General features: G+C 42.1%; 1 protein-coding gene and 1 non-coding gene across 2 annotated transcripts; one reads left to right on the top strand and one right to left on the bottom strand.

The window, feature by feature from the left end:
- Positions 1-361: 361 nt before the first annotated feature.
- On the bottom strand, positions 362-27,132 carry Hdhd2 (haloacid dehalogenase like hydrolase domain containing 2). The gene is made up of 7 exons (XM_059245864.1): positions 27,005-27,132; positions 24,470-24,580; positions 20,346-20,554; positions 16,246-16,330; positions 6,401-6,617; positions 4,926-4,989; positions 362-1,716 (listed from the first exon to the last, which is right to left on the bottom strand). The coding sequence occupies exons 2-7, from the start codon at positions 24,568-24,570 to the stop codon at positions 1,613-1,615; spliced, it is 780 nt and encodes a 259-aa protein (XP_059101847.1). The 5' UTR covers positions 24,571-24,580; positions 27,005-27,132; the 3' UTR covers positions 362-1,612.
- On the top strand, positions 22,092-22,219 carry LOC131896218 (small nucleolar RNA SNORA40). The gene has a single exon (XR_009375386.1). It is a non-coding gene; the product is annotated as a small nucleolar RNA SNORA40 (small nucleolar RNA).
- Positions 27,133-27,281: the final 149 nt, after the last annotated feature.

The following is a 27,281-nucleotide window of genomic DNA, read 5'->3' as shown; positions in this document are numbered from 1 at the left end:
AGACCACAGATGGATGTGGCCTCCTCCCCAGGCACCAGGGCAGTGCTGCTTTCAAGGCTGAGTTTTCATCCACGCACAGCTCTTCCCGAGGTCTATGCAGCACAGCATTTGACCCTTCAGATCAATCTCATCAAGACAGCCGTCTTCAGGTTGTCTAGGCCAAATACTTATATGGGTTCCCATGTTTGATGCTCATAGTAATACTGTATGGTGAGGGTCGAAGTGACTTATTCTTGCTCACCAAGCACCAGAAGCTGTACCCTCAGCTACTCCGCACTTCTTTCTGACTGGGCATGGTGATCATCTGCACTTGACAGTGTGTAAGTAGTAGGTTGGGGCATTTGTAAAACCAAGAAAGAAGCACTTACTAAAGTACATTTATTTAGCTTTGTTCCCTTCCATCCAAGACAGAGCTGATCTCTAAACAAGCATCAATGCTGAAGCTCATTAACATTAGTGTGTGCCTCAATAAGGTGAGCACGGCAATGATACACAATTACATTCTAATAATTCAATGCCCAAGAGCCCTGTAAAACAACTGCCATGGCCTCGGATTAGCACAGCATGCAAATGCACCAGGAAAATCATTACCTACTTAGTCTCCTTCATTTGGGTGGGTTTAACACGAGAAGAATAATCCAGGCGCCGAGACGAGATCTCATTTTACAACTGTAGTAAGAAGTACATAAAAGTTTGAATCTGTCCCAATAGTTCCTAAAAGATTTCTCCCACAGTGCCAGAGGCAAAAATAATGAAATCTTGCAAATGTACAGTTAATAGGTCCCCAGTGGACACTAACTTCAAAAATGCACGGTCTATAAGACATTAAAGGCTTGATTTCAGTTTCTGCACTGTTCCTGTTAATAACAATGTCTAATTAAAACATCTGTAAAATACTGATAGTTTTAATTTTACATAAAATTTCCAAAACAACTGTTACACAGGATAATAGGTATCTGCAATGAATAGGTTATTAATGGAAATATTATTTTAAATTAAATTCGGGTTCTAAATTTAAATTAGTCATCTCTGGCTAATGAAGAGAAAAAGAAGTCATCTGTGCTGGGATTGCAGTGGAAGATTTGGCTTTCCACATCTGTTAAAGCAGCGTCACTGGATCTCAGCAGAAGGACCTGCCACACTGCTTCTGCCTTGCACTGGGCCTGGCTCTTCTGCTGGGTTTCACAGTGAACTCTGCATCTCCATGATAGCCTAGTGCACCGTCCGTGCATCCCTGTATGATTCAGCTGTACTCACAGACAATCCCCTCTCATTTCTAGCAAAGAGAAGTGAGAACTACTGCTTCTCTACTCCCCAAGGAGCTTCTCTTCCCAGCCCAGTGAACCTGATGAATATTTTAACAGGAATGGCACAAAATCTCGGCTCTCCCTTTCTTCAGGTCTCATCTTCTTTTACAAAACAAAAGAGATTAGCAAGGCTTAGGGCTGGCTGCAATTCAATACCCCTCTTTCTAATTAATGCACAATGAAAGAAGGTTCAACAGGATCATCACTGGATGGCGCTGTCTACTGAGGCCACTGGGTTAGAAAGGGATCCATCCAGTCTAGACAATGGACGCTGTGGATCAAGCAGCCTCTTGTCACATGTGGGTTCACAGGAGATGCTGCAGAATGTGGTCCACAGCGTGAGGGAAGCTCTCGCAAGTTAAGTAGGGAGGTGGATTAATTTTGTCTTCATCTGCGGCTCGGTATTTCCCTGAAACGAAGGCAAAGCCAGTGAAGAAGAGCTACAGCCAGAACGCCAAGTTCAGCAAACCCAGGAGCACCCCGCAATCACCAGAGAATCAACGGCTCTATCTCCCCCCAAAGCACCTTCCCCTGAGGCTTTAGGAGGTAAGGTTACATAATTCAGAGAACCGTCACATTCATCAAATCCCAAGCCCTCTGATCTTTTACAATGGATAGTTCTAGGTATGGGGTCACCTCACAGGTAAGGCTTCCTTCAAATCACAGAATCATGTTCTCCCCGGCCTTTGTCCTAAAATGGGCTGGTGATCTAATACATCACTGCTTTTAAAACACGAGACTAGACATACACCGGGTGCCAAGTGCTGGCCTGCTGCCTAACTGTGACTCTGGAATTCATGGGCCTGGCACACCAGTCAGTCCAAAGGGGAACCAGTCCATGCAGGGGGCGTCGGGGAGGTTTTCCATAAGGAGGCCACAAGGTCCCGTTCCATCACTCTTACTAGGCCAGTGCCTTTCCCCTCCCCTCCCCTCCCCTCCCCTTCCCTCCTAGCATCCAGTTGTCTCCACAATGTTTCTAATTTGTAGCTACCCACTTGTTTAATGACTCACAGCTGTGGAGACTGTAAGTTTCCTGGAAGCAGGGATTATGTCTGCTCTGCACCCTGAAGGATTCCTAGCACCTAACATCATGATGGCCACATGGTAAGCATTCTCTAAACATGTCTTTAAAAAATGGACAGGAGAGAAGAGAGGTGAGGAGGGAGGAGGAGAAAAAAGGTAGCTCGGCTCCACCCTCCAAGAGGGAGGTGGCACTGGCCTGTGGCCTGCATGACTGCGGTGCATTTCACTTTCTTTCACTGTCTTCTTTTCTATGACCTCTATTTATTCTTCAGCCGTATCAGGGTTTCTCCCCCTGAATTTTGCTTCCCTCACAAAACAGACTGCTTTCAGAAGATGGTTCTTGTTCTGTCCTACAGGAGTTCTTCCAGTGAAGGAATCGGCATCAGAGGTCTAAGGGTGATTAACACGTACTTCACTGGCCCTCACATCCTCGAGGCACGAGTCCACACAGCAGACTACTGCTGTGAGCAAACTTGGCGGCAGAGTTTCTACCTGGCATGTCAGTGCCCGACTACTGCTGGGCCGCCCACTTTCTGAACCAGTGCTCTAAGGGACAAGGAAGTGTCTAAGCCATGGCATTCTGGAATGCTTCTGCTAGGCTCAAATGACACAGTGGCTTAGGTGTGGGTCTAGTTGTTGCCCACGTCATGGTGTCTGGCACAAAGCAGGTGCTCAGTAATGCTGGCTGAATTAATGAAGCAGTGTGCACATCTGCCCACTTCCCAGCAGCAGCCAGTGCCTTCCGGGGTCAATAGCGAGGAGAGGGAAGGTAAAGGAGCCATGTTGATGCTATTCAATGAAGAGTCACCTCGCTGTCCTCTCCATCAGTATTTCACATGCTAAACAGAAATAAATTCCAGTTAGGACGAGTCAGAAGTCTTTTTTATCAACAGCTGAGCATACAAAACTGACCACTGACCATATGCTACCACTAAGAGGCAAAACTGCTCAAGACAGTCCACGAAAAGGGCTTCTTACTGAATATGAATTCAGACGTTCAGAGTCATCTTAAATTCCGGGACAGCCAGTGCTTGTCCACTGAACTGTTCTCGTGGTTTAGAACGATGGGCTTCCTCTTAGTTTTCCCAAGATCAACAGTACAAACGGCCTGTTCTCTTGAGGGCCATAGTTGCTTTACTGGCTGCATGTTTCAGATGTTGGCTTCTTTGGGACTAATCTGACGCAGCTGAGAAGGCTGCTGACCATGACAGCTGGACAGAAAGAAAGCCAGGGCCGATGGGCCATTCACAGGACTGCACCGATCCAGTTTTGGTGGTTGCTGTAAATCCTTAGTTGTATGAGCTAAAAAAGGGAAATATTCGTGGACATTCAGTAGCCGAAAGGAAAATAGTTATCCTTGGGTTCCCTCAAAGGTAGGAGAGTGAGAACAGAACACAGGGAGGGTGGATGGGGCTGTTTTTCTTGACTTCTCCTCTGCTTCCTTGTTGCTTACATCACAGGGCTGTAATGCTCCTGGGTAGTAGATGATGGAGAAATCTGAAGAGATGCTGTGGTCATTCTGAAGTGATGGCATTTACTGTTTGCAAGGCTCCACACAGCCCCCACATGAGCTCGAGCATTTTCACACTGCACACAGCACCTTGTCGGCGGCTCTTTTTACTGAGCATACTTCACTGGCCCTCACATCCTCAAGGCATCTACACTTTGGTTTTGTTGCTAAACTCAAAGCAGCTCTTAAGAGATCACCCTTTTGTGGTCACGGTCCTGGAATAACTCTTCTGTGACTTCATGTTTTCATGCTTGCTTGATCCAGCCAGCCAGTCAGCACAGAGCTGAGCCCAGGACACAGGGCAATCAGCCACTGTACTGCTGTCAAAAGACTGGATTAGCAGAGCCTGCCACAGGAGGCATTTCCTTTTCCTAAACTTGGGAGACTGTGGGGAGGAAACTAATTTTAGTGGAAATAGTTTGCAAACTCTTGTTTTTCTATGGTGCTAAAGTTCAAACCCAGGGCCTTGTGCAGTCAAGCATCCTACCACTGAACTGTATTCCCAGGCCCCTAAGCTTTTGATCACCAAAACAGAATAAGTTAAGAGACAAGAAAAATGTTTTCTGCATTTCTTTTAAAAAGTGCACAATGAACAGACAGGATAAAAGCATCTAGCAGGTCTGTTCCTGGAGATTAACTTCCTCATTGTCCAGCCACACAATACAGGAGTTATTTTCAGAGCCCCATGACACAGGCCTCCTGCTTACTCTGATGTGAGTCACATGTCTAGGAAATCCTACAAACTGTGGTTCTCCAGCCTGCTCTGCCTTTGCGCAGCACGGCTTCCTCGCTGCCTTTTCCCTGGAATCCTAAATTCAGTTCCTTTTAGTTATGGCAGAAAGAACCAAAGTGCCGAAGAGCTCTGCCACCTCTGCCAAGGCTCTTCTTGCAACTGTGACCTCTACTATCCTGGTTCCTGGGAGACAGGGTTTCCTGACTGGCCTGGAACTTGCTACATAGGCCAGACTGGCCCCAAACTCACTGTAATCCTCCACGCTCAGCCTCCCAAGTGCTGGGGTTAAAGGTGTGCCACCATGCCCCACTCCACCCTTACCTTTGAAAAGGCATAGATAGGAGATACATACCAGTTTTGACCAAGATGCCCAGCATGCCAGTGTTCTGTGCCCCACCAACATCATCCCTGCAATCCTGGAAAAACATAATGACATTTAGTCCAGAGTCTTCACTCAGCTTGCCAACAAACTCCAGCAATGACTGATGGGCTGCACTGGCCACCTCAAATTCCCCGAGTCTTGGTTAAGGTTTCTATTGCTGTGAAGAGACACCATGACTATGGCAACCCTTATAAAGGAAAACATTTAACTGGGGCTGGCTTACAGTTTCAGAGGTTTAGTCCATTATCTTCACAGTGGCATGCAGGCAGATACAGTACTGGAGGAGGATATGAGAGTTCTACATCTTGATCTGCAGGCAGCAGAAGCAACTGTCCCTCTGGGCGTGGCTTGAGCATATATGAGACCTCAAAGCCTGCCTCCACAGTGACACACTTCCTCCAACAAGGCCACACCTCCTAATAGTGCCACTCACTATGGCCAAGCATTCAAACAAATGAGTCTATGGGGGCCATTCCTATTCAAACCACCCCTGCTTTTCTTTCTTTCTTTCTTTTTTTTTTTTTAAAGATTTATTTATTTATTATGTATACAGAAGAGGGTGCCAGATCTCATTACAGATGGTTGTGAGCCACCATGTGGTTGCTGGGAATTGAACTAGGACCTCTGGAAGAGCAGTCAGTGCTCTTAACCTCTGAGCCATCTCTCCAGCCTGTGCTTTTCTTTCTTAAATGCAAAAAAAGAACATGTGTATAAAGGGTTAAGGAACTCTGTGTAAACACTCTTGGGAAAGAAGCCATGGTGACACTTTCACCACCAGGGACTAAGAAACTAGGAGGGAGTCCAGCCCCAGAGGTCTCCATCCAGCTGTGCTCGGTAGGAGACCCACTTCTCTAGGTTTCAGTTTCCTAATGTGGAAAATAAGGGTTAGGCCAGACAATCTTAGTGGTTGCTTCCAGCCTGGCATGCTGTCATTTACAGCTACAACAAACCATTCATACCAACTTACCGTACACAGCACACATAGCAAATAATATCTTTCAATTTGTGAGGCCAAAAGCAAGGTGCACATCACCACAGCTTCTACTCATTCCAGGCTCCGCCCCACTACTCAAAGAGCTATAGTGGTCACTATCCCTCGCTAATAGATACGTTGATTCAGTAATTCCATAAGTATATGCCAAAAAGACAACGATGGTAGAATTCTTCTGGTATAGGTTGTTTTCTGCATAAGCTACATTTAAAAAATTGAGATCTGTATTGGAGTTTTCTTTAGCAGGATACATAAAGAATTTAGCTGACTGGAGTATAAATGGCATTTCATATATACATTCAGTCGCTATGGAGACATGTTAGACACAACTTCTCTATTTTCACAGAATACCACTGAACATCTACAGGAAAGCTGCTCCAGGAAGCAGGGATTTAAACCTGTATCTCCCAGCATGACAGACAACTCAGGACATCCCTTAGGTCCTTCTACTTACATCTCCTATCATGATGGCCTCCTCCGGTGCACAGCCAGTGTCCCTCAGTGCCTCTAGGAAGAACGTCTTCTCTGGTTTCCCCACTACTATGGCTTTGGTGTCTGTGGCATACTCTAAGGCAGTCACGAATGGTCCTGGTCCCAGGGCTAGGCCGTCTTTCCTCTTGTAATACCTGGACTTGTGGACAGCTATCAGAGGGGCCCCATCCAGGAGCAACCTAGAGATGAGGAAATGGAGACAGGCTCGAAGCAAGTCTTTCTTGAGTGGAAAAAATGTCAGACTTCCAAAGTGGTTTTATTCACACTCATAGAAACAAATAGTTTCATATTAACTTTTAATGACTTGCTGTCTTCTAATGAATTCACAAAGAACTGCTGGGAATTGCACACAGATACACTAAAGAAAGGTGATAGATTATTAAATTTGGGATTGCTTCAACCTTTTACCTTTAGTGATTTTACACACTTTACCCAAATCACCAGGGAAGGAGAATTAAGAGAACTAAAGCTAAATAAGGCACTGGAGGGAAGAAGCTTAACTTAATGAGACGAGTTGTTCCCTCCCTAATGGGAAGCAGGAGGCTCCAGAGCCTCTGAAGCCACCACAGGGTTGTTGCTGCCGTGATGGAGGGGCGCACGTACCAAGTACTTGCAATTCTGTCTCCTCTACTTCAGAATGTAAGTTTCTTTTTCCTCTGGAAGTTTAACAGAGAACGTTCTGGTTCCCTCATACAGCCTTCCGACTGCTCTCAACACCGCAATCAGGCCGTCATTCCAAGGCTCACTACCAAGGTTTGAAGGACGGCCTACCACCAAGTCTACCACAGGACGAACCATACTCCTTTACTGAGCGAAAGGTGCCAAGACTCCCGAGTAGTGTGAGAAACAAACTCTACATGTAACTAGGGAGCTAGTGACTGGGGCAAAGACCATGCAACCTCCACAACTTAATACCTACCCCTCAAACTGCCACCTGTCCCCACAACAGCTTTAGTCACACAGGAGCTAGTCACGTTTGGATTACTGTCTAACGAGATGTGAGACGTGATATTATTACTTAATCTGATTTAACCATGAAATAAATGACCTCACTAGCTTAATTTACTTTAAGTCATCTACTTAGTTAAAATATTTAGTATGTCCATGGAGGAAGAATTCATCACATCTTATCCCTCACAATTATGAGTAATTAAGCGCTCAGCTATGAAACTGCTAAATTATTCTTGTCAGTGGGTACAGAAATAACTTCCTGTGGGAGATGCAGAATTCAGACATTTATGATTAAATATTTTATTAAGTAAAAACCAATGCCGGACTATTACAGAGGTTTACTGTTAGTTACTACACATTGCTCACAGTCCCTGCAGGACAGAGCCTGCACAGCCCCTCTGATGGACTTAAAGAACCACAGTGATAGCAATGACTCACCTAGCCCCGCCTCCTAACCTCACTGCTTCTGCACCACGGAACTGAAATTCTTTATGCAACAGACCTCAAAATTGCTTTCCACTTAGATAGCTAAACTAAAAACTCACTTGATTTAGCTTGGTTAATATTTTATTATATATTAACTGGGGATGAGAATTACCATCTTGATTGATATGTGTACTTAATTTCGAGTGTCTTCCCTGGAAGGGCTGAACCTGTGGGTTCCTCTATATCTCTTGAAGCCCGGGCTAGCTCTGGAGTGGCTAGGAAGGCAGCTCTTGTTCTCTGCTGAGCATGAGCCTCTCTGGATCTTGGAACAGTTGAAGCACATTTAAGTAAAGGTTTTCTAGGCACAGGTTTAAAGATCTTTTGTGGTGAAATATTTTTCAGAAAATATGAAAATAGAGCCAGGCACAGTAGCATATGCCTGTATTCTCAGAATTTCCTCTGTGGAGGCAGAGGCAGAAAGATCTCAAGTTGAAGGCCAGCCTGGACCACACAGTGAAATGCTGTGTCCAGGAAAATGGTAAGTGTAGTAAAAGCAGCTACTTCTCTACCTTGAGTGCTCCTGTTGAGGGCAACAATGGGTAGCTTTCTATTTCTGTTACTAGAAGTAACATGTTGGCAGGAAATGGAAAACTTTTTGACTTAAGCCTATTATGGCATAAGAAATGAGGGGGAAAGACAAGAAGGCCTGATAGCAAGGCCTCTGCCTGTAAAATTCAGACAAGTAAAGAAAAGACATGAAAAAATCCCAGCTGGAGAAGAGAGCCACACAGAAAACGCAAGGCGGCACAGTAAGAGACAAGCTGCCCGTAGGCAGACGGGTACTACAACTCAAAGCTGCAGAGCATCTTAGAGGGATCCTCTCACACATCAAGTCCACTTTCTCTTGTTCCACGGAGATCCAGAACCAGGGCCAGAACCTGGAACTCTCTTAGATACACGACACCATCTTTTCAAGTAACTTCACTGACGACAGGATCCGTCTGTCAGCATTTCCACTGAAGACGGGCTACAGCTTGAGTCTCTGTCAGACACCTCTAAACATCTAACGAGCCAATCTCCCTCACCGTAGCCCCTCAAAACCTCCCTGCCTGTTTTTTTCCACCAGTGACTCAAGCCAGGAACCCAGGTTTACCTGGATTTCCCACTATCTCCGTCTTCAGAACTACTAACTTCTTTTAAAACAAAAATGAAAGTATCTCAAAACCCTCTTTTTTCCTCTGAACTGGACACAGCAGCCTCCCAGCAGATCTCCTGCATCTGCTCTTCCTAGTATTCCAGTCCACTGCACAGGCCAACAGTGGGAGTCTGAGCATGTTCCCTCCTCCTTAAGACCTTTCATAAGTCCTCACTGCAGGTGATAAGGAATGCAGCTCACATAGCGGCCAGGTCTTCCCCTGGCCCCACCCAGTGCATCTCCAGCTACCTTCCTAACCATTCAGACATCATCTGCTCTCACTTCCTAGGGAAACTCTAAAATTCTGTCCTGCTTCACAGACTCAATGTCCCCCCGACCCAAATGGTACCATACTGTCCACAGAGCTTTCTCCTGCCATCTGACAGTTCTGGGCTTAAGTGTTAGGCATAAAAGAGAACATTTCCATCTCCTTTGAGTAAATGGGCCCCTCTTTACTTGCCACAGTAGTTCTATCCATCTGTGTTTGGTTTGTCTTCCTCACTGGAATATAATCTCCAAAATGCCCTTCAGTGGTCCTCCTCACTGTCGTACCTCTTGCAAAATGGTTCTGAACAAAACTCCAAAGAAATGAAAATACATTTTATTTTTATAGGCTGGAAGATATATTATCATTTAGATGCAAATCCATATATTTAATAAAGCATCAGTGAGTGCCAGGGAGCTCCTAAAATTTATATGGGTGCAAAGGATGAAGCATAGCCAAGGTAATCGTATGGTAGTCATGGTAGCATAGAGAGGGAGAACCTAGAAACAAGCAACATACATGGTCACTTGGTTTATGTCAAGTCATTCGGTAGGGGAAAGAGCAGGTCTCTCTACATAATAATGTTTTCTGAACAAGTGAATATGTATTAAGAAACGACTCCTTCACCAGGCATGGAAATGCACACCCATAACCCAGCTCTTGGGAGGCTAAGCAGGAGATGACAAATTCAATGCCAGGCTGGGCTAGGCAGGAAGAGCCTGTCTCGGGCCTCACTCAATCATGCATTCTTACCTCATAAGAAAGACTCAAAAAGATCCCGTACCTACTTGTTAAAGGCAAAACAAAGCTTACAGAAGAAAACATAGTATCTCCATGTTCTCAGGGTATAAAGATTTATTAAGCAGAACAAAAGAAAATAGTGACAAACTGGGCCCCATCAAAATTATGAACTTTGTGCTCTCATATTAATAGGAGAGCAAAAAGGCCACTCCTCTCCAGGCTGGAATATCTGCAGTACCCTGTGGAAACTAACACTAGTATATAAAACACATAAAAGCCAATTACATGCTGGGTGGTGGTGGTGCACGCCTCTGATCCCACCACTGGGGAGGCAGAGGCAGGTGGATCTGTGAGTTTGAGGCCTGCCTGGTCTACAGATGTCTCCAGGACAGACAGAGCTGTTACAACAGAGAAACCCTGTCTTGAAAAACCAAAACAACAAACAAACAACTAAACAAACATAAATAGATAAATACCAATTACACATCAATACAAAAAGTAACTCAGCCAGAAACAACAGAAGATGTAAATGGGTACATCATAAAAGAGGTCATCTAGCCAGGCGGTGGTGGCACAAGCCTTTAATCCCAGCGCTCAGGAGGCAGAGGCAGGCGGATCTCTGTGAGTTCGAGGCCAGCCTGGTCTACAGAGCGAGTTCCAGGAAAGGCGCAAAGCTACACAGAGAAACCCTGTCTCGAAAAACCAAAAAAAAAAAAAAAAAAAAAAAAAAACCACCAAAAAAAAAAAAAAGAGGCCATCTAATGTACAATAACAAATGAAAAGCTTTCCAACATTACTCAAAGAGAAATTAAGAAGCCACTGTGTGTACCAAATGGAAGAGCCACAGTTCCACAGATAGTCAACAGACTGGTGAGGATGTAGAGGAAGTGGAGGGAGCTAGTGAGAATGTATGACTTGTGCTGGTACTGGGAAAACCAGCAATATTGACGGAACTAAACCACCACCTACTCCGTCCAATATCTGACAACTTCACTCCTAAATACACACCCAAGAGAACAAACGTGTATGTCCCCCAGAGACGTGCAGAAGAATGTTCAAGGTAGCAAAACTGGAAAAAAACAAGAGCCCAGGAACTGTGGATGAAGAGGCATGGAAAGCTCATTCAATATGCCACACTACACAATGCAAGAATGGGCAAGGCCAAGAGGGAGGCTCCGCTGCCTGTCACCACGTGGACAAATCTCGGAACGACAAAGTGACCCGTGCATGGTTTCATTCAGCGAAGCTCATGAACTGGCTTTCGTGACAGAAACTAGAGCAGGGGCCACCTGGGGGAGGAGCAGCACCGCCAGCAGTGGGACGTCTGGGTGCAGTGTTCTCTATTGTGAACACAGCTCAGGTTACACAGGTGTCTAATCTTCTGGGGTGCACTTTCTACAGTCCTTATGTCCAAAGCTTTAACTTCTTATTGTCTGGACTCGTAGGAGTAGGTTCTCTCTTTCCACTGTGTGGGTTCCAGAGATGGTCCTCAGGTCATTGGGCAGCAAGCACCTTTATTCACTCAGCCATCTCGCTGATCCTTTTTGGACTTTTACTAGGACTTCAAAAACAGAAGACTCTCACAACAAATTTCTAATTTGACCTTGGTACCACACTACTCTGAAATTACTCCTGCCCAGGGTTCTGCATAGATTCAAGCCTTACATGCAAACAGTACTCACAGACGTCATGACTGTTCATCTACCCTGTCTCTTACTGTTGTCCTATTCTGATTCATAATTCAATATACTGGAACACTTAAACCTCATTTTTGTTGCTATAAAGAAGATAAGCTCGCCGGGCGGTGGTGGCGCACGCCTTTAATCCCAGCACTTGGGAGGCAGAGGCACGTGGATCTTTGTGAGTTCAAGGCCAGCCTGGTCTACAGAGCGAGATCCAGGAAAGGCGCAAATCTACACAGAGAAACCCTGTCTCAAAAAACCAAAAAAAACCAAAAAAACAAAAAAAAACAAACAAACAAAAAAAGAAGATAAGCTCCTAAGCAAACACTCTTCTATTCAACAGCAACTATAAGAATTTCTTCCCCATCTTGTTGGGAAGAAGGGCTCAATGGGAGAGGGAGGGACATGAGGAAGTGGAATGGGAGGTTAAAATGACTAAATTTCTTATATAAATCCATGGAAGTATAAAAAAATTAAAATTACTTACATGTATGAATATTTTGCCTGTGTGCCTGTGAGGGAACCTATGCATTTGGATCTTCCTCTGGAAGGGTGGCCGGTGCTCTTAATGGCTGAGCCAGCTCTCCAGTCCACCCCCAACTGTTTAATTAAAAGAAGAAAAGAGCCCTCCCCAATGCAAAAACTCTGCACAGCTCCAACCCTGGGAGAGTGCTCAGATGGGGAGAGGTCATCAGCAGAGCTACCTCTCAGACAGCGCTCCTTATGTGCCGGAATGTGGAGCTGTGATGCCCTGCATCTCTGTGTACTCTGATGTTCTAGCCTACACCAGTATGCACACAGAAACCAATAAATAAACCAGCTATGTGCTAAAACACTGACCACCATTCTCTGTAGGTGGCAAAAGATGATAACTTTTAGTTTACTTCCTTGTACATTTATAATTTTCTACAACAAAAGCATGCTATTTTTATGATTAGTTATCTTTTAGTCTTATTAATACTAGGATCAGGCTAGATTATTAATTAATCTATTTACCTATGTAGTCTTCCTTCTAATCGGTCCATTACTTAAAGGTTCAATCACTGGGATTCTAGTTATGACCATAAGATAAATGAACTTTTCTATTATCAAGTAACACTGCTGTGAAATTAAAAAAAATATAACTATGTTCATATTAATGAATCATACAGTATTTCTAGGAAAGAAAGCTAACTGGAGAAGTATTATAAAAGATAAAAAGTTAATACTTTCCACCAGTTAGGGATAACTACATATGTGACACAGATAAGGAAATGCATGAGAACCAGAGTGCCACATTCATGGTCCTAATACTACAATGATTACCAAGGCATTGGGCAGGGGTGGGCATTTGTAGGAGATATCAAATGTACTGATAATTTCTATTTCTTAAAATAGCTGATAGGTACAGGAACATTATTCCTGTAGTGTCCATTCAGCAATGAGGAAAGAAGTTACCACAGGTCCTTAGGATTTGAATGTTTTAGACAAAACAAATCCAGATCATGCCTATTTTTTTAACAGCTGATTTACATCCTTTCCCCAAATCAATTCTTTAAAATCATTTGCAATTTACTCAGGCAGGTAAGACAGATGTATGTATGTGCCATGCATTTTAGAGAGGCCAGTTCATTAAAAATATAATAGGGATGAGGCAGCGCAATATGAAATTTGATGCATCTGTCTTGATGCATAATGCCTGTGAAGGCAGTTATGCAATGGGCTTTATCATCCAACGTTTATTCTCATTATCAACGTGAATAGTAATTTAATCGGTGGTTCATTTGAGATGCCTATATTTGCCACATATAATCCAAACAGCTGCAGTCACTGGTTGGAAGGCACAGTCTCTGTGGGAACATCAATATGCAAACAAGGCCAAGACCTAGAAGCTTTGTTAACTCTCCATCCAGCTGTTAAGTGCATTTGTGAAATTAGAGTTGACCTATAAGTACACTGTAATGCTTTAAAATGTGGTATTTGAAAAAATCAATATGGTTAGGAAAGTGTACTAATTAGACAGCATCCGAGCAATTACAGAGCCAGTATTATGTCAACATACATTTTTATTACCCTGAGTCTAGTATTCATTTAAAAGAGACCTCCCAACTTCCTATTAAATATGTCCTTCCCAAATTACAAGCTAAAATCAATCAATAGTTTCTTCTTGAAATCTGTGGCTAGAAGAATGCATAAGAGGTAACAGGAGTAAGGAACAAAGCAGGGTTTCTATTTCAAATAAACCCCAACTCTGATATGGCTGGAGGTCTTATAAAAGGAGGGCAGACAATTCCACAAGAAACTAAAGCAGGACAATTTAAGGATTGTGAAGCATAAGATATTTTAATACCATATACTGTGAAATAGATCCTCAAGCCATTCGGCAATTACTAGATGAATTTTAAATAAAGGCTTGAGCATCACAGTGCCTACGAGAGCTGCACACAATGGTGGTTTGCAAGGATTAACCCATTAACCAAGGATTCAGTGACTACACACAGAGAGAAAAACCTCCTGCCCTCAAACTGCAATTTCTGCCCATTCAGATTTGACATGAAGATGGCCATTTTCCAAAACTGAGAGCAAACAATGTAGCCAGATGTGGAAACCTGCTACTGTGTTTAATTAAAGTTTCTTACAGGGCCTAAACATCAACAGATGAATTCTACATCAAGTACATGTTGGGGTGATTCTTGTATGTCCTTATACTGGTAGGAAAAAGAAAAAAGTGTTCTTGCGGTTAAAATACTAGACATCTTCCAGGCCACTGTTGTTTTCCCTTCTTTTGTTTTTTCGGGTATTTTTGGTTGTTGTTTTGAGATAGAGTGTCTTGTTTTTTCAGGCTAACCTTGAACTCTATGTAGCTGAGGATGACTGAACTTCTGACCCTTCTGCCTCCATCTCTGAGTGCTGGGATTACAAAAGCATGCCACACCATTCCCAATGTATGTGGTGCTGGGGACTGAACTAAGGACTTTGTGCATGGCGGGCAAGCACTCTACATTCCTGGTCCTCTGTCAAACCACTGACACTTTTGTAAATTAATTCAGTATTTCCTTCTGTAATATTTTAATCTATCTACTTGCCATAAATACAAAGGCAAATTACACTGTTTAGTTGTTTGACAAGAAATAAAAAGCATAATGAGAAAATGAAAACTTTAAGGAAAAATAAACCACAATCTCGCTCCAGATCAGATTTGGAAGTAAATTCTGTCCAACTTATTTTGGAAAGTAAGAGAACAAGTCCATGGTTTTCCTTTTGGGAGAAGCCGCAGGAGCTGGTGTAGGTTAAACACACAGACACACACAAACATACACACACATACACACAAACATACACATATACACATACACACACACACACACTGAATTTACAGCATTGGAGTGCTGTGCATCTATGAACACTGCTGGAGGATTGCTACCTGGCTGTCTCACAAGTCGAATGTCTCCATGCCCTTCCCACTAAAGCTTGAGCGGAGCGCTCATCTACTTGCAGAGGCTGGAATCTGACATTCTTCTGGATTTACTCTTCTTCAGCCCCTCACCCAACCTACTGATTTAGCAAGTTACGTGGACACCACCTGAATCTTCATCTTGACACTGTTCCAGGGCAGTCCTTCACTAGCGCTCACTGTCAGTTGCTTTGAAAATGTGGCCAAAGACTCCACTCTTCACAGCCTGGCTTCTCAGTGACAGGAATCACCCTCACTGTTTTCAGTTGATAAGGGGGAGGCTACTTTCTCTCAGTGACCAGCATTTCTCAGTGAAAATGCCAACAGTAATAAATAATAATAATAATAATAACCACACAAAAATCCTACTTCCTTTCCAGTTGGAATTTTATTATGAATTCCTGTTCTAGAACACAGATTCTATAAATAAGAGGAAAAAATGATCATCACATATTAACATCCAGATGACTAGAAAAACAAAAACAAAATGAGATGATGCAGGTAAAGGTGTTTTCATCAAGCCCAATGACTTAAACTTGATCCTCAGGACACACACGGTGAAAGCAAAGAGCCAACTTCTGAAAGCTATCCTCTGACCTCGATGCGGTGACAGATGTGTGAGTGAGCATGTATGCATGTACATACACACACACACACGCATGCACGCACACACGCACACACGCACACACACAGAAATAAATGTAATTTAAAAAATTAAAAACAAAGCTGGGCATAGTGGCACAAGCCTTTAGTACCAGCACTTGGGAGACAGAAGCAGGTGGATCTCTGTGAGTTCAAGGCCAGTCTGGTCTATAAGGTGCAAAGCTACACAAAGAAACCCTGTCTTGGGGAAAAAAAAAAAAAAAAAGGAAGTTCTAGGACAGCCAGAGCTACATAGAGCGACCCTGTCATAAACAAACAAACAAATGAATAAATAAAAACAAAACAAAACCCAAGATAGTATTATTAATGTTGACACTGAAGTGACTTTGAAGATGTTTGTCCTCATGTGCAATCTAGGTAATCAGAAGTTAAAACATAAAATTTTATGTGTTAAAATCTAAAGAAGAAATGAAGGGAGAATATCCAGGCAGATGACAAGTAGCTAGCTTACCGAAATGCTTGATTCAGAAGCTGGTAATGGAAATGTTCTGGTGCCAGGCCCATGACCACAGCATTGGGAGCATCTGTTTGTACTCCTGACAATGGAAGAACGTAAGAGTTTAAAGCTGTCACACTGTGTAAGAAAATCTCCAATTATGTGCACATTTTGCTATCACCATAATTTGAAGTACATTTTGGAAGTCTAAGAGGAGAAAGAAAGAAAAAGAAAGAGGGGTGGGTAGGCAGAGGAGGGAGAAGAGAGGGACATTAATATTTTTCTATATTCTTCATATATGGTTTTATAGCTATTGAGTACCTAGAATATCTGAATGAAAATTGCAACTCAATATTCACTAGTGATTCTTGATTTCAAACTGTTATACTGATTACAACCAGGAGAACATCTATGAGTTTTATCAGAGCAACAGTGACTGATAAGGGAATGGAATTCTAAGAGGTAAGGGAAATCATAGACAAATATATGGAAAGCGTCATCGTGTTGAATTCTACAGTTTTATAATAATTTCCTAATCTACTTTTGGTTTCATGCATATTAAAGCATGCTTAAGGCTTCAGTATCTAATAACAGGACTTTAGATATGACAAGCCCATTTACCTTCATAATAATAATTTATGTACCCTTCATACACATAATTTTGCATCTGCTAATTCACATTTGCCCATCACTGTGTTCAGATACCCATTTTCAAATTTCTTCCTTACTAATTGTTGTGAGTATTACATAACCTATTAAAGTTTGTTAAGGGAACAAACTAAAATAATTACCTATAGTGGGAACTGAGTATTTTTAGTGTTAATTCTTTATTACATCTACTACTGAAGCAGAGATAATGTTGGCAAAGATATTTTCATTTTCTTAAAATATTTACATACATTGGTTATTTTCATGTATATAAACATGTTCCAAGAGGTAGAGTCCATCACTGAATGGCAAGATTTCTTTCAGCCCTGACTGAGGATTCTGCTTTTATGTTCCAATTCTAGCTTACTGCTGCCACATCAGAATCTTAATATAGCTGGAATTTTAAAATTGTTTTTATTACAGTCAGAAAGGAAAAATCAGACTCAAATCTTGTGTGCTATCCTTCAGCTTATTCAGAAATAATGATGTTGATTACAGAAACTTGTCTTGGTTTTCAGTTGCTCGGCTTCTGCATCACATTGGTAATCAGAGAACTTGTTGGCTCATGTGGCATCACAGGGGTAGAGGGAGAAATACCCAAATAGTGGGTTTCCTTGCAGCTAAGGAGGGTGGCCCGAGACTAAAGCTCTGCTAGTCAGTCTGAAACACAGGGAAGCAGGAAGTTACTCCTCCCAAGTGGCTACCAACCTATCAGGTTCCAGCAGCAGTGCCTGTTGGGGCCACAGGTCTAGCCAGAGATCACTCACAGGGACATGAGTGGCACCTGATTAGTCCTGTGGGCGCTGCTGCACACTGCTTCTGGCTTCACAGCCCTGAACACTAACTCTTCAGCTTCCTTGACAGTTCTGTGGGCTACCACATGGCCTTGTAAAATCTTACGTTTTAATTGTGTGTGTGTGTGTGTGTGTGTGTGTGTGTGTGTGTGTGTGCTCACGCGAGCATGCACGCATGCCAGCCATGGTGCAAGTGTGAAGGCCAGAGGACAACTTGGAGTTGCTTCTCCCCTTCTGGGTCCCCTTGGATCAAACCCAGAGATTTTCAGGCTTGTGGCAAGTGCCTTTATCCACTGAGCCATTTTGCTGTCCCATGACCTTTCTCATTATCATGAAAATATTCATAAACACACAAGGGCAGAAAGCCTAGTATTATAAGCCTAGATAGATCTGTCATCTAGCATTTTTCAACCATCAACATTTTGCCAATTAGCCTTTGTATTTTTGGAAAGTCTTTCTAGAGCAAATCCCAGATTATTATGTCATTTCACCCTTTCATATTTCAGTACTTGTTTTTAATAAATAAATAGTGAAAATATTAAAAACCTTAATATAAATATACCAAAAAGTTAATAGCGCCTAATACCATCCAAATCTTGAATTTCCCCCCAAATCTCTAACTGTTTCTTGATATAGGGAGTGTCAAACTGGCAACCCCAAGGCCCTTGTTGCCTTTGACTGTTATCTTTTACTTTTCACTTTCTAAGTTCACTTCCAGCCCCTCTCAGTGCAATAGACACTAACCCTGGCGAAGGCCAGACATTCTGCACTGGGCTGATTGTCTGTAGTGGTGTTTAAGTTGTTCCTTTATCCCTATCTTCCCTGTACACAGGACATTACATTGAGAGCCTGTATAGGTTCATATCCACAGTTTATTTCATAGGTGATACTATGAAAGCTTCTGGTTATTCCACTTGTGGCGATACTGAAATTGATCAGCGAGTCGAGGAGCTGTTACCCAGCCCCTCCACTTTGAAGGTCACATCACCCTTGCAGCTAATGCTTTAAGATCTATTGACAGTCTTGCCTGTTTCTTGAGGGCGTATCAAGTGCTGATGTTTTAATTCTATCGTTTCTATCTGTGATTCTTTTACAAAGAACTTAGTTTTATCAACTATTTGTTTATCCTAAAATACAGCTGAATTGAAGAATTACGATAAGTACTTGTCCCTTAATTCTTTTCAGAGTTAAGGAGCTACAGCCCTCCCAATCTCCAGTCGTGGCCTATAAATAGTGGACTGAGCATCACTGGGCTTGTCTGTATGGTGTGTTGTAAAAACCACATCATTCATTTCGATATTCAAATCATTCCTTCTAGTGTTCTTTGGACATGCCCTCATCATGAGGTCTTCAGTAGTTTAATAACATACAGTACCAAGGAAGACTCACTGACTGCCTGTCTAGGCAGGGAGCCAGCCACTTCTCCAGGAGTGACAGACAGCAGGGAAATGGCAGAGTATGAGCACTCGCTGTCACTGGGAGGCACACTCACTGGAAGACCTACACAATCTGCAAAGTTCTCAGGGATGGTAATACATTTATTTTTCAGTTGAATGTAGTCAAAGTTGTTTCTGCTTCTTACAAGTAACAATTCTGATTGATACATGGGTATATTTCCTATTAGTACAGGTTTGGAGGTCCTGACCAACCTGTAAGGCTATCACATGGCATTATAATTAAAATATTCACATCTATTTTGTATATTGTATCATTTCACAAAGTATCACTTATAACAACAAAACAATGTAGCAAAGCTTCATATAACTGACATTTTTCTATAGTTACTTTTTCCAAAGTGAAAAGAACCTTCTCTTTATTGAAAAATATTTCACATTCATTGTAAAATACTTGTACTGTCTACAATGGCATCTATTTTTAAGAAGGCGTTAATTTATCTCATTTAACCGAGATAAGAGAGCATATCCTGGATTATGAGTTGTAATACTCAAAATATTTCTTTTTTTAAACCATGGCTCACAATTCACTAAAAGATTATGAAATTAATTTGGAATGCTCTAAGTAGCATTAAAAATCAAACAACTCAGCTGGGCAGTGTTGGCGCACACCTTTAATCCCAGCACTTGGGAGGTAGAGGCAGGCAGATCTCTGTGAGTTCAAGGCCAGCCTGTGCTACAGAGTGAGTTCTAGGAAAGGCACAAAGCTACACAGAGAAACCCTGTCTTAAAAAACAAAACAAAACAAAACAAAAAAAAACCAAAAAAACAAAACAAACCAACTCAGATAATACAACATATCTCACAAAGTTAAAGTACTATTTAACACATAGCAAAACACACACACACACACACACACACACACACACACACACACCACTATACAGTGAATTTTTCTTATTGTGGATGGTGGTTAAAAAGATGTGAGAAACATCAACTCAGATTCAAACTCCATCAACACAGCTGGTGACCTGGAAAAGTCAAACTCAGAAGTACAGAGACAGCTTTCATCCCTCGTCTATAGCAGCTCCTAATGTGGCAGAGCTGGCCCGCCAAGCGTTAGGAGGGGAAGTCACTGTACTGCTATGGACAAGGTTGTTACTGTTTTGTCTGTTCGTTTTGTGGACCATTCAGTAATAACAGGGACATCTAGGAGATGCCTCTTCCCCACGATTTCAGGTATGAAGGACTTGTTTGTAACTTCTTCCGAGTCTCTCACCTGTGAAATCAGGCAGTGCACGGTCATCAACCAACAACATGGGTCTGACTTGTTTCTGCTCTACCAAGTTTCGGGCTGCTGTCAGAGAAGTGAAGATTTCATCTTCTGAGATGTCAAACTCCAATTTTTTCAACCTTTCCAGTAAGTCTTGCTTGCTCTCTTTGGTTGTGTTGGTCACAAACCTAACCACCACAGAAGCAGCGCGTAACCTGGAAAAGTAAAACTCAGAAGTGAAGAGGCAGTTTTCCCCTCCTAGTCCATAAAGCCCGCTAGCTGGTCAAGTGTTAGGGCGTGAGGGTAAGTCACTGTGCTGTTATGGACAGTTTTTTGGATTTTTTTTTTTTTGTCTTTTTAAATTTCCCAATGCTTACAAATTAGCTACACCCTATGGGCAGTACTTCACCTCCAAAAGCTGGAATGTTAAACTCTGAAAGCTACATCTACTTTTGTGGGGCCTTCTGGACTTTAGCTACCCTTTGCTGTGGAGTTCAGTAAAGAAATGGAACCTGTCCTCACAGGTCTGAGAGGTGAGTTATCTTAAAGATCATCTACTAATGTAACATGACAAAACTAAGGCTTATAGAGCAAGCAACACCCGAGTTTTATTCAGCCAGGTAGCAGTGGGGCCATGACAATGTTCTCAGTGTTCTGGCATAGTGTTTTATTTCCCTTACTAAAAGAACCAAGGATGCCACAGTTACTAGAGACTTGTGAAAGTAATTTGGAAGCAAGTAAAATTAAAAAAAAAACAAAACCAACAAGTCCAAAAGATAATCCAGTACATCTCACAAGATGTTGGTAGAGATGGTCACACCCCAGTGAGTCACTGTGTTTTTCAACAGAAGCTACTTGGACAGCTCAGAGATGCTCAAAACTGGTTTTCTTGTCAGACTCAGGAACTGCAGAAGAATGAAAAGTCTGAGGCTGCCCTGGGCCATACAGTGAATTCAAGGCCAGCCTGGGCTACACAGCAAGGCCCTGTCTTCTCTTGAACTGTTTACATGCAGGAATAATTTGATTCCACAATCTGCTTTTGAATAATTGGCATGGTTTCAGAGAAAGAATTTGTGAATCTATCCTTTAAAAATATTCTTTTCTTGGTTCAATAGTGTTTTAACATAAAATCTAAAAGTGATTACAATTTAGCTATAATTTAGAATTTATATTAGTAGCCTGTTGCTTTTTATGTCTTCCCCAGAAGGCTACAAGGCATAAAAGTACTAGACACAATTTAAAGCAAGCAAATAAATCAAATAGAAGAGTTTTAAGAATTCACCCAGAGAACATTAAATAAATTTATTTGATTAATTCACTGTAATCATGATTACCTCTATAATATTTGTGTGGTCGATTTTCAGCAAAACACATTAAATGTGGTGGTTTATCTCACAAAAGAAACTACTTTGACATGGTTCTTATCCTAAAAATTTGGGGTTACTGTGCAATAATCACATCAGTTTCAATGAGTTTGTTTAAAAACAAACCAACCAACTTTTTGTATAGCTAGTCCTTCAACTTCCCTTGTCTATTTATTTCTATAGAAACCACAGTGGTATTGCCAGTGCAGAGATTTCCCTGGTAGGAAAACCTGCCAGTGACTCCGACAGAACCATGGACAGCCTCCTGCCTGGCAGAGTGGCAGGCTCATAGGTTACACAGCATCACAGAGGTGTCTCTGTTCAGCGGAGATAAAAGGTTTTTCTCTCAATCTAGAGCAGAAAGCTCCTCTTCAAAGCAGTGAGACCCAGTAGTGATGTGTGGTTTTGCTGAACTTGTGGACAAAAATTTAAAGACAGGTAGGAAATTAGTCCTCTTCTTCAACCCAGAACTCTCTGTTCAGTGTGGGTTTATGTACATATATATGGAGGAATATGATACTCACAACAATCAAAAGTAACGGGTATCAACAGTAGCTTTTATCTTGAACATGAGGTCTGGAATTGAACGTCCATGACTTACTGTGAATGAAGCACCGGCACATCCCACAGTCTGCAGTGTGCCTCAGTGTGACTGACAGCTTGTGGGAAGACTATCTGAGCTCACTCGTGCTAAGGGAAGTGGCCCAGCATCCATTCTAGAATAGATTCTGAAGTAAATTGCTTCTAGAAATTAATGGTAATAATCTTAGATAGGGAATGCTGAAGTTGCCATCAGTATTTCCATAGTTCAAGTGTAAATCAAAGAAAATCAAACAAAAGAACCGTGGGCTGGGAGGGCAACTGGAGTAGACATCAGCTCTCTCCAACCAGAAGGCGATCTGGAAAAGAGATCTGGAGCTTTGGCACTGGAGAAGCCATGGTGACTCTGATGAGTAGTAAAGGAAGCACAAAGAAATTCCTTAATAAAAAATAAAGAGTTGAAGTAATTCTGCCTGATTTCACTAGTTTTTATAAAGCCCTTTATACAGCTGGTAGAAAGCATGAATTTTTAGCTCAGCTTCTCTAGTGTTTTCTATGTAGAAAATAAAAATTAAATTTAGCTGTTAAAAATAAATAAAGCTAGGGATATATCTCAGTTGGAAGAGTGCCTGCCTAGCATGCACAAAACCCTGGGTTCTAGTCCCCAGGACTGCATAAGCGGGGGTGGGGGTGGGGGGGGGAGGTGGGGGGGGTGGCCCACACCTGCAATTCTAGCCTGAGAGATTAAAGAAGGAGGGTTAGAGGTGCAAGGTCACGTTGTGCTAGATTTGAGTTTGAGGCAAGCCTGAGATACTTAGAAGAGCGAGAAAGCAAGCCTAGGAAGTCTGAAGTCTCTTCACAGAAGCTCACTGATCACTGACACCCATCCTGGCCCTAGAAGGCCTGACTCAGACAGAGACTATGTCAAGGGATGGAAGTCTAGCTGTGCACCCAGCTGTCTTTTGGTTTTAAACACTGCACTGCCCATTAATCCTCCAAATACAGTTAACACCATGACTCCAGCTGAAGATGACAGCTGTACCTAACAAGTCCCAGGGATACTAGCTTCTCATGTTCAATCCTCTACATGGAGAATAAGTCCCGGGGACACTGGCTTCTCATGTTTGATCCTCTCCACGGAGAGTAAGTACCAGGGTGAGGACAAGCCTGTATCTGCTGCTGCCCTCATAGCCAGCAGTGGTGACACTTGTCACCAGAGTTTTGGATTAACAGCACACAGTGAATACTCTAAGGTTGGAAAATGACAAGCACCAAATTTTATATTGTTGGTTTTGAAAATCTCTACATTTTTTCATGACGCCTGGAAGCAAACATCCATATTCAGTTCACATTGTGTATATATGTGTAATATGCACACGTGTGTGGGCGTGCATGTGTGTACATACATACGGCCAGAGGACCACCTCAGGCATTACTCCTTTGGTGCTGTCTACCTCTCTTGAGACACATCTCCCCTTAGCCTGAGGCTTGTGGATCTGGCTAGGCTGGCCTGCCAGTGAGCCTCCACCACACCTGGCTTTACGTGTGTGCTGGGGACTGAACTCAGGTCCTCAAGCTTGCAGGACAAGCACTTCTTTACTGACCCACCCCTCTAGCCCCTCAGTTCTCTTTATCATGCCTTTACCATGTTCTCTGCTTGTTTCTAGATTCTTGTTAGTACTGTAACTGGTGAATCAGAAATATAAGACAGTCTTTAATCTTTGGAAGTATCAAATTTAGTTGATGGAAATATTTCTAAAAATTCCAAGTTTTTCAAGCAAGCATTATTTTCAACAGTTGCAAATTCAATGTTAGATCAGGAGGTTGAACATGCCTGCGTGCCTGTATATATATTTCAGCTGGATTCCAGGAGTCATGCGATTTTTTTCCAGTGCTACTGATTCTATATTTTTAGAATTAAATTATTATTTTAGTTTCTTGAGTCTTCATCCCCAATTTACATTATTGATTTAAAAAACCAGAGAGGGGGAGGGAGGAGAGAGAAGAATAAGGCTAGAGCAAAAGGCCAAACCTAATAAAGGCAGGGAGAACAATGTTCAGAGGATATTACAATGCATACATCTTCTAGCGAAACCCAAGGCAGCTCCCCCACGTATGGTAGGCTGGTGAAACGCCATCTCAAGGCCATCCATTTAGCTAATGATCCGCCTTGGTAAAGCGGCACTTAAAAACGTATTTGTCATCTGAACCTGGAGGATAGCTTGCCTTTTAAGAGCTTCCTGTGCGCCTGGCACAGCTGCATCTTCAATGTGAAGTGTGCCACTGAGATCTACCAAAACAGCTTTCAACGCACGGCGCGCTGCCATCCTTCATTCCCTAGGAGAGAGCAAATGAAATTAAAAATACAGTTTAACAAACAATGGACAATTAAAAACTGGTAAGCAATCAAAAATACCATTCACATCCAGGAAGATATTGCTTAGTATTAAGCTGCTTCTCTTTTGGAAAAAAAATTAGCATTAAAAAAAAACAAAACCCCAACATTTAATGCATGAAACTTTTAATAATGCTTAGGTTTTTATATATTTTCTTTTTAATCTTGAGTTACAACTTGGGAAGGAAATGCTAAAATGAGATGCTACTACCTACTTTCAGGTTTCTTAGAATAACTCTGGTGAATAATTTGTTTAAGTATGAGAATAATGAATACATAAACAGGAACACTACATTAACAAGGTCTTTTCATTTTTGGTTATGGACAATTAAAACATTCTAATTGCCACTGCTATGTTCTGAACTGGTATGTGGCCGAGTAGCTGCCAGTATTTATAGGTTACTAAGGGTGGAAAAATTAAGTTATATAGTAACCATAAATAAACTGTATAAATATACACACATGTATAAGTGTATTTAAAACAGGGTCTCATATAGTCCTGGCTGAACTCCCTGTGCAGCTGAGGATGACCTTGATCTCTGGCCCCCACCTCCCCGCCATGCACCACCATACCAGGTTCTCACAGTGTTGGGGATTGGTCCTGAGCTTTGTGCACGCAAGGAGAGCATGCTCTCAGCTAAGCTACAGTTCTAGCTCCATGTAGCAATATTTGAAGATCACTTCCTCACTTTCTAATGTGCAACTTTACTTTGCACATTTCCCCCTCAAATACTTGTTAAATACTTAGTTTATTTGACAAGGTCTTGTTACAGCCCAGGCTAACCTTGAATTTACAATCCTCCTGCCTCCTAAGAGCTGGAGTTACAGGCCTGTGCTATCATGCCCGACCCCTTAATCTCTATTGTGAGTTATAGCATCTAATGATAAATACAGTTTATAGATCATTGCAGGGGTGGGCTTAAAATATAGAGGCTCAAGAGAAGGACTGATATTTGATTTGAGACTTAGGGTTTGTTTTGAGTCAAGGTCTTACTATGTAGCCATGCTTGACCTGGAACCATTCTGTAGACCAGGTTTGCCTCCAGTTTGTAACAATACTCCTGCTTCTGTCTCCCAGTGCCAGCATTATAGACATTTGTCACCATGCCTGGTGATTTATTAATTTTTTTAAATTAGCTAACCCATTTATAAGTCACTTATTTTTTTCTATTTGTTTGTTTCTTGTCTTTACAAGGTGTCTTTATTAGGGTTACTATTGCTGTGATGAAACATCATGACCAAATAACCTTGGGGAGGAAAGGGTTTATTCAGCTTACACTTCCACATCACTGTTCATCACTGAAGGAAGTCAGAACAGGAACTCAAACAGGGTAGGAACCTGGAGGCAGGAGCTGATGCAGAGGCCATGGAGGGGGCTGCTTACTGGCTTGCTTCCATGGCTTTGCTCAGCCTGCTTTCTTATAGAACCCAGGACCACCAAGCCAAGAGTAGCACCACTCAGAAAGGGCTGGGCCCTCCCCAGTCAATCACTAATTAATAAAATGCCTTATAACTGGATCTTATGGAGGCATTTTCCCAGTTGAGGTTCCCTCCTTTCAGATGACTCTAGCTTGTGTCAAGTTGACATAAAACTAGCCAGGACACAAAGAATACTGTCAGCTATACAAAAAGGTATTAAGAACAATAAAATCATCCCTTTTACCTATCCTTCAACTTCAGAAGACAGGGATATGTAGTCAAAGCCTCTTGTTTACCTTCTTTCCCAAGTCCTCTTCTTATATAATTAATGTTTTATATTAATAATATTGTATACACTTAGCAATTTGCCAAATCATTCCCTATCATGTTAGATATGTGTAGGTTACTATAGGTAGCTTTGGACATTCATTTTTACTACTGTATTCTACTATATAAATGCAATATAATTACGTTCTAATCACGAACAATTGTAGTTTTCCTACTTTAACAAGTCTGTGTGTCTCTTGTGGATACCAGTGAGCATTCCTCTGCAGTCTTGCAGGGTCTGAAGGTGTACACTCATCCTCCCTTTAGAGAATACTGTTAAGTTGAAATCATGGTGTCATTTTATACATTTGGCACAAAACTCCTCCATAGAAGAATTTGTTCATTTTAAGAAAAAGGCTGGGTATGGTGGTGCAGGCCAGTAATGCTGGCTCCAGAGTTCAAGAGCATCCTTGGTTATATAGTTGAGTTTGAGGCCAGCCTGGGTTACATGACATCCTCACCCTAACCCACCCCAGAAAGGAAAGAAAAAAATGAATTCTGCTTGTCTTTGCTAAATATCTACTAGGAAAGAAGAGTGCAGAGACAAAAAAAAAAAAAAATTTAAGAACAGCCAGCAGTCAGGGCTGGAGAGAGATAGTTCAGTGGTTAAGACCACTTACTGCTCTTGTACAGGCCCAGGTTCAGTTCCCCAAAGCCACAGCAGTTCAGAACTGCCTGTTCCAAGTAACCCAGTTCCAAGGAAATATGACTTTCTCTTCTGACTCCCTTGGGCTCCTGCCTGCACACAGATACACTTAGGCACACACACACACACACACATAATTAAAAAAGAAAAAAGCTGCAGTCAATCAAGGCTCAAGTGCAAAATCCTCCCTTTTATGAGTCTTTATGACATTCTATCCTGGTCTTTATTGTGACCTCAAAATGAAGATATGG

This window comes from Peromyscus eremicus, chromosome 19 (assembly GCF_949786415.1).
Source record: "Peromyscus eremicus chromosome 19, PerEre_H2_v1, whole genome shotgun sequence".
Classification (NCBI taxonomy): domain Eukaryota; kingdom Metazoa; phylum Chordata; class Mammalia; order Rodentia; family Cricetidae; genus Peromyscus; species Peromyscus eremicus.
This window is presented reverse-complemented; position numbering and strand designations above follow the sequence as displayed.